This window comes from Anomaloglossus baeobatrachus, chromosome 8 (genome assembly GCF_048569485.1).
Source record: "Anomaloglossus baeobatrachus isolate aAnoBae1 chromosome 8, aAnoBae1.hap1, whole genome shotgun sequence".
Taxonomy (NCBI): Eukaryota; Metazoa; Chordata; class Amphibia; order Anura; family Aromobatidae; genus Anomaloglossus; species Anomaloglossus baeobatrachus.
In genome coordinates this window covers 138107406-138115294 of record NC_134360.1, presented here as the reverse complement: position 1 = coordinate 138115294, position 7889 = coordinate 138107406, and the positions used below count along the sequence as shown (strand labels likewise).

The following is a 7889-nucleotide window of genomic DNA, read 5'->3' as shown; positions in this document are numbered from 1 at the left end:
ATTTATTTGTAGAAATAAATATTCCTTATTTGACCAGAAATGGAAGTGGCAGATTTTCGTTGTCTTTGAATTGGGGGTGGTATCCCATCTGCGCACCCTGATTAATGGAATGACGTATACTATACCAGGACTAAAATTCTAAAAAGGGGCTGTGACCCTTTCAGCATACTGCTGTCAGTGGGCAGCAGTGATGTCACATCAGCAGCGTGACAGCTAATCATGGAGCTCAGCGGCTCATGCCATCAACATCATCAGAGCTCATTGATTGGATGCAGCACTGGCCGCATGATGTCACCGCTGCAGCCAAACCGTAGAGATCAGGGTAGCGGCAGAGAGCTGGACCCAGGTTTACAAAAAAAATCAAATAAAAAGAAACCACACAACACACTCAGAGCTTTGCTGAAAGAAGACAACCCCTTTAAGTCGGTCATGGATTTGAGTGCAAACAAGCTGAACAGAACTGAGCAGCAGATCCTGTGCACATCGCAGGTTGTGAAGTCTGCAATAAAAGTCAGTCTAAGTTTTTTTTACTAGACAAATTTAAACAAAAACCAAAAATGTTTAGAAGGTTTTTTTGTTAGTTTTTAAAGGGAATCTATCACTAGGTTTTAGCTAGTCCATCTAAGAGCAGAACGATGTACAGGCAGAAAGGGGAAGAGAGCTGAAAGATAAATGCTGTATAAAAAAAAAAAAATCAATGGGCTGGAAACAGGTGTCTGGCATGTTAGAAGTTAACCCCTCTCCTGGAATGTGACAAGTGGCACGTTTAGCCAGGGTCTGTGCTTGTGGCTGAGCTCCATGGAAACCAGCTGTACAACATGAAAGATAAAAGCTCTCCTTGCAGGAAAATAAACAGCAGATAGAAAAAAGAAAGTCAATTGCAAACTTGTTTATTTCCATGCTGTCCAATTAGAGCAAATTAATAACTTAACCCCTTTCCAACCAGACATGTGCAGCTAACAAGAAATCCACCAGCTCCCATTAATCCCCCTTTAGATCGTGCTGTCAAACTCTGACAGTGCAATCCAAAGAGCTCCGGGAGGGATTGCGCTGCTCCCCACCGCCATCGGGGTGCCAATGGGTCGGCATGGCAGCGTGGGGTCAGATGATGACCCCTGTTGCTGCCATGATGTATTTCCTGTCAATGCTGGCACTCACAGTAACACAGCATGTCTCCTGAAGCATCGCACTGATCAGAAGCGATCAGAGTGTACAGTCATAAGTCCCCTAAAGAGACTAGTAAAATAAATAATATAAAAAAAAAATCCTAAAGTTCAAATCACCCCATTTTGCCCCATTGAAAAAAAAAACCAAACATATTTGGTATCGCTGTGTTCAGAAATGCCCGATCTATTAAAATAGAAAATTAATTAGTCTGATCGGTACACGGCGTAATAAGATAAAAATTCCAAACGCCAAAATTACGTTTTTTTGGTTGCTGCGACACTGAATTAAAATGCAATAACAGACAATCATATCATCACATCTATGCCAAAATGGTATAATTAAAAACACTAGTTCAAAAAATAAGCCATCACTGATCCCCAGAGCTCTCAACATGAGAACACTGCGGGTCTCGGAAAATATTAACAAAAGCGCTATTTTTTTTTTTATTCTTTACAAACTTCTGATTTGTTTTTTCACCACTTCCATAAAACTAAAACTATATAAGTTTGGTGTCTATGAACTCGTACTGACATGTCAGTTTTTCAAAATAGTAAACACTGTAAATAAATGCAATTTGACCACATTTGATTTTTTTCCGTTTTCCAGTACAATATGGGACAGAATTCGGCCGCTTCTCTGCACCTGTGCTCGGATTCTCACAGGCGAGAGACTCGGAGCACAGTAAATGACACTCAGCTCACTCCGGTAGGGAGCATGAGCAGTGTCATTACCCTATAGAATCACATCCTATACACTTGTGCAATGCCAGTCTTAATGTACAGATGTTTCCATGGATATGGGTCACCAGACCCTGGCAGTGTGCACACTATTACATTCTCAGGCCCTGTGTACACACTGCGTTTTTTGCCGCGGTTTTGCTGCATGAATTGCTGCAGAAAATGTTCATAACTTTTCTGCAGTCATTCCCCAGCAAAACCTATGGTAAAAGACAAAAAAATGCTGTGCGCACACTGCGCTTTTTTCCCCGGCAGGTTTTGCTACAGAATTTCTGCAACAAAAAGAATGAGCATGTCACTTTTCCACAGGTACCTGCGGTTTTTGCCATAGGGAATGGTAAAAAAAAACGCAGGGACCAACCCGTGGAAAAACCACAGCAAAACCGCGGGTGTAGTATTCTGCCAGAGGGTGCGGATTTTTCTTAAGAAAAGTCAATTTTCTAGTGCGCATATAGCCTAAAGCTGGTGTCACACACAGCGACAACGACGTCGCTGCTACGTCACCATTTTCTGTGACGTTGCAGCGACGTCCCGTCGCTGTCGCTGTGTGTGACATCCAGCAACGACCTGGCCCCTGCTGTGAGGTCGCCGGTCGTTGCTGAATGTCCAGCTTCATTTTTTGGTCGTCACTCTCCCGCTGTGACACACACATCGCTGTGTGCGACAGCGAGAGAGCGACGAAATGAAGCGAGCAGGAGCCGGCGTCTAGCAGCTGCGGTAAGCTGTAACCAGCGTAAACATCGGGTAACCAAGGGAAGACCTTTCCCTGGTTACCCGATATTTACCTTCGTTACCAGCCTCCCCTCTTGCTGCCAGCGCCGGCTCCTGCTCTGTGCACATGTGGCTGCAGTACACATCGGGTTAATTAACCCGATGTATACTGTAGCAAGGAGAGCAAGGAGCCAGCGCTAAGCAGTGCGCGCGGCTCCCTGCTCTCTGCACTGTGACATGTAGCTGCAGCACACATCGGGTTAATTAACCCGATGTGTACTGTACCTAGGAGAGCAAGGAGCCAGCACTAAGGGTATGTGCGCACGTTGCTTTTTACCTGCTTTTTTGCTGCTTTTTCTTCTGCGCTGTTTAATGCCAAAATGGATGTGTTCTTCTATTCAAGCAAAGTCTATGGGAATTTGGGTTTCTTGTTCACACTATGTTGTTCAAAATGCTGCCTTTTTGTGGCAGAACTTTGGTCAAAAACTCAGCTTTGCAGTTCAAAACCCAAATGGCAAAAACAATTGACATGTTGCTTCTTTGAAAAGCTGAGTTTTTGACCAAAGTTCTGCCTCAAAAAGGCAGCATTTTGAACAACATAGTGTGAACAAGAAACCCAAATTCCCATAGACTTTGCTTGAATAGAAGAACACATCCATTTTGGCATTAAACAGCGCAGAAGAAAAAGCAGCAAAAAAGCAGGTAAAAAGCAGGTAAAAAGCAACGTGCGCACATACCCTAAGCGCGGCTCCCTGCTCTCTGCACATGTAGCACAGCGACGTTATGATCGCTGCTTCTGCTGTGTTTGACAGCTAAGCAGCGATCATAACAGTGACTTACAAGGTCGCTGTTACGTCAGCGAAAATGGTGACATAACAGCGACGTCGTTGTCGCTGTCGCTTAGTGTGAACCCAGCTTAAGAGAGGGGTTAACTCCTAATATACCAGTCTGCTCTCTCCTTACGATTGATTTCTGTTCAGCCGTTATCTGCTCACCTACCCTTACAGTTCCTGACAAATTGCTGTTATAAATATTGCAACCTCACTGCCCCATCTACTGGCTGCTTTCAGAGAACAGGTCCCCTAATCAAGGCTCTCACCAGCTTTTTGCTTATTCAAAAGCCTTGTTATCCCTGTGGAAAAACAGTGATGGATGTGTAGACTCCAGAACAAGCCACTGACAGCTGAAGGTGCTGCAGCAGAGCTTTATAGTGCTACTAATACTACAGCTGTGCTGCTCACCAGAGCTGTCAGTCATAGAGGCGAGCCCGCCTTGCCAGAAACGAGCAAGTAAAACACTGGAAAGCAGCAACAATTAGAGAATAACCCTTTAAAATGTATTTTAAACATTTTTTAATTAATATTTGTCAGTTTCTTTTAATATATTCCATGTCACTAACTAAAAACTTTGAAAAAAAATCAAATTTGAGTTGTCAACAACACAGACAGAATTACAGAAAAGCAACATTTAACTGAAGAGACCACCACTAAATCTGATCAGTGATTTGCTCAATCGGCCCGATTCTGTCAGATGAGAAAGTATACGGCCGTCTGATGCCCGCGCCCATTGGCAGAAAGATCGTGCCGCGTTCAATGGTTGCTAGGGCAACAGGAGGCCTGCAGGGGCTTGCGTGCCATATCCTTCAGCCAATCAGCTGCTGTTAGGGGTGAGGCCTATTGGAGCTGTCAAACACTGACAGGTTAGATAATGTGAAGAACTACAGTGTATTGGTAATGTGGGACTAGTATCCTGAAAATGTAAAACGTTAATATGTTAAAGACAGGTTTGCTTAAAAAAAACCCTGCTTATGATATGACATATTGGCCATTGCTGCGATCATAACCTACACTGTAAGGCTGTGTGCCCACAATCAGTGTTTGCAGCATATTGGATGCAGTGTGTTTCAGCTTTGTTCAAAACGCTGCATTGTACAGTACAAGCACAGTGGAGGGATTTCTAGAAATCCCATGATCACTGTGCATGTACAGCCTGCAGCAAACACTGACCTGCATAGCGGCTTTCCTGAGCCGCAGCATGTCAATTCTTTGCTGCGGAGTCACATGCATCCTCCGTAGGAAGAACACAAGTGAGAGACTGGAGCGCCCCGAACCCTAATCATAGGCACGAGCAGCTGTGCTCTACTGCAGAGGAGACTCATGGCCCCTTATATCAGGACCAGCCGTGTCTAGGACGCAGCGGGTCCTGATCGTGGCCACGTGCCCTAAAAATCATCAATTAATTTCATATTGCAAATGTTTATAAAAAAAATACACGGAGCCCCACGCTCAACCTTTTAAGCTATGTTATCCATTTTGCTGTGTGTGGCCCAATCATTATGGTGCCAAAACCTGCAGAGATTGTGTCAAGGCCAAGATCTGGATGGTACAGAAGGTGCTACGTGCCCTTCTATACTGCCCGTGTGTCAACAACCAGAGACCAGCAGAATAGACACTAGAATACAGAATAGTAGCTGCATCAACAGGAATCAAAATTAAATGCCAAAAAAAAATATTCCAACATTGACCATTTCCAGCACAGGACTAGCCCAACCAAATGGGGCCTCCTGATTATCACTGCCAGCAGATATCAAAGAAAGGGAATCAGACAGCTGCATTGCAATGTGTCAAATCCTCTTTTCCACACACAGAAGATAAATCTAGCAGGAGGTTGTGCCAAAGGATTACTCCTCTCCCATCAGCCAAGTCGTGTATAGATTAGTGGCATCATATAAATAAATACTTACATAGGTCAATCCAAATCATGAACAGGATCCTGGAAAACTACAGGTGTAAAGGGCGGCAAACGGCAGCCAACTACAGGTAGAAGCAGACATGACGGACAGCAGCAAACGAATGTGTAAAGACGCAGGTTGTCTAGACCTAGACAATGCACAAGTCAGAATGGCGCCTACATACTCACAGGCTCCTCACACAGCGGTCTCTGCGGTGCATGCGCCATCCATTATTTATGAAACTCGATCACAGACCAACTGCAGCGAATGCTCCTGTTCACATGTCTGTGTGTGCAGACTAATAGACTGCAAAAATAAATAAAAATATCCTACACTGATCCATGTTGTAGATCAGATTCAGCAATGGAGGTCAATGGGAAACAGTCAGCTCCAGCTATCTGAATGGGCACAACGCAGCCGCCCACCTCAAATAGGCAGATGGCAAAAATTACGTCTCACAGCAACTGCGTTGATATGGCGCAGCGCTCTGAGCCCCCCCAGACACATACGGCGCAGCGCTGAGCCCCCCCCACACACATACGGCGCAGCGCTCTGAGCCCCCCCCCCACACACACACACATATGGCGCAGCGCTGAGCCCCCCCCCACACACACATACGGCGCAGCGCTCTGAGCCCCCCCCACACACACACATACGGCGCAGCGCTCTGAGCCCCCCACACACACACACGGCGCAGCGCTCTGAGCCCCCCACACACACACACATACGGCGCAGCGCTCTGAGCCCCCACACACACACACATACGGCGCAGCGCTCTGAGCCCCCCACATGCGGCGCAGCGCTCGGGGGGCCCCCCACATGCGGCGCAGCGCTCGGGGCCCCCCACATGCGGCGCAGCGCTCGGGGCCCCCCACATGCGGCGCAGCGCTCGGGGCCCCCCACATGCGGCGCAGCGCTCGGGGCCCCCCACATGCGGCGCAGCGCTCGGGGCCCCCCACATGCGGCGCAGCGCTCGGGGCCCCCCACATGCGGCGCAGCGCTCGGGGGCCCCCCACATGCGGCGCAGCGCTCGGGGCCCCCCACATGCGGCGCAGCGCTCGGGGCCCCCCCACATGCGGCGCAGCGCTCGGGGCCCCCCACATGCGGCGCAGCGCTCGGGGCCCCCCACATGCGGCGCAGCGCTCGGGGCCCCCCACATGCGGCGCAGCGCTCGGGGCCCCCCACATGCGGCGCAGCGCTCGGGGCCCCCCACATGCGGCGCAGCGCTCGGGGCCCCCCACATGCGGCGCAGCGCTCGGGGCCCCCCACATGCGGCGCAGCGCTCGGGGCCCCCCACATGCGGCGCAGCGCTCGGGGCCCCCCACATGCGGCGCAGCGCTCGGGGCCCCCCACATGCGGCGCAGCGCTCGGGGCCCCCCACATGCGGCGCAGCGCTCGGGGCCCCCCACATGCGGCGCAGCGCTCTGGGCCCCCCACATGCGGCGCAGCGCTCTGAGCCCCCCACATGCGGCGCAGCGCTCTGAGCCCCCCACATGCGGCGCAGCGCTCTGAGCCCCCCACATGCGGCGCAGCGCTCTGAGCCCCCCACATGCGGCGCAGCGCTCTGAGCCCCCCACATACGGCGCAGCGCTCTGAGCCCCCCACATACGGCGCAGCGCTCTGAGCCCCCCACATACGGCGCAGCGCTCTGAGCCCCCCCACATACGGCGCAGCGCTCTGAGCCCCCCACATACGGCGCAGCGCTCTGAGCCCCCCACATACGGCGCAGCGCTCTGAGCCCCCCACATACGGCGCAGCGCTCTGAGCCCCCCACATACGGCGCAGCGCTCTGAGCCCCCCATATACGGCGCAGCGCTCTGAGCCCCCCATATACGGCGCAGCGCTCTGAGCCCCCCACATACGGCGCAGCGCTCTGAGCTCCCCACATACGGCGCAGCGCTCTGAGCCCCCCATATACGGCGCAGCGCTCGGGGCCCCGCACTCAGTAGATCCGGGGGCAGCTCTGACCCCGCACACGGAGCGCCTCCATCACTCACCCCCAGATAACATAGTTCGTCTTGACGTTCTTCGGCCAAGAAAACTCTCCGAATATAACTTCATCCCCCTTGACGTTGATATCCTTCTTCTGGATGTTGTACTGACGCAGAACGCTCAGCACGTCCGCCATCTTCTCCTCCTCCTCCTGACTGCTGCGGCCGCAGCAAGGACCCCACCAGAAGAGCTGACTGGAGAAAGCGCCTGATTCGTCCGCGGTGAGGACCCACGTACATGTGCTGTCTTGAGAAATGCCTGTCTCTGTAGACACCAGGACAACATAGGCGACCTAGGCGAAGCCTAATTTTGCGGCTATACTGTACGCATGCGCACTCGGCACGTGTTGTTTTGTTTTCTTGCTTCCTGCAGCCTGCTCCTATACTGCTCCGTGTAGTAATAGTGGCGCATGCGTGTATTCCGCCATGTTACTATGCTAGTTCTCGGCCTGTAGCTTCCCCGTAATTATAGTGACGCCTGTAGCGCCTCAGGCTTGTCCTGTGTCCTCCATGCACTGGTCACTGATTGTGAGGCGTCACCATAATATCTGA

General features: G+C 50.9%; 1 protein-coding gene across 1 annotated transcript in view; it reads right to left on the bottom strand.

Annotated features, from left to right (window-relative positions):
- CDC73 (cell division cycle 73) overlaps positions 1-7540 on the bottom strand; it is a 208475-nt gene extending 200935 nt beyond the window's left edge. Inside the window, exons 1-2 of the mRNA XM_075322108.1 lie at positions 7344-7540; positions 5134-5188 (exon numbers count right to left, since the gene is read on the bottom strand). Of these exons, the coding sequence (XP_075178223.1) occupies positions 5134-5188; positions 7344-7474 (186 nt within the window). The 5' untranslated portion in view covers positions 7475-7540. The remainder of the gene's footprint in view (positions 1-5133; positions 5189-7343) is intronic.
- Between the last annotated feature and the right edge of the window lie 349 nt (positions 7541-7889).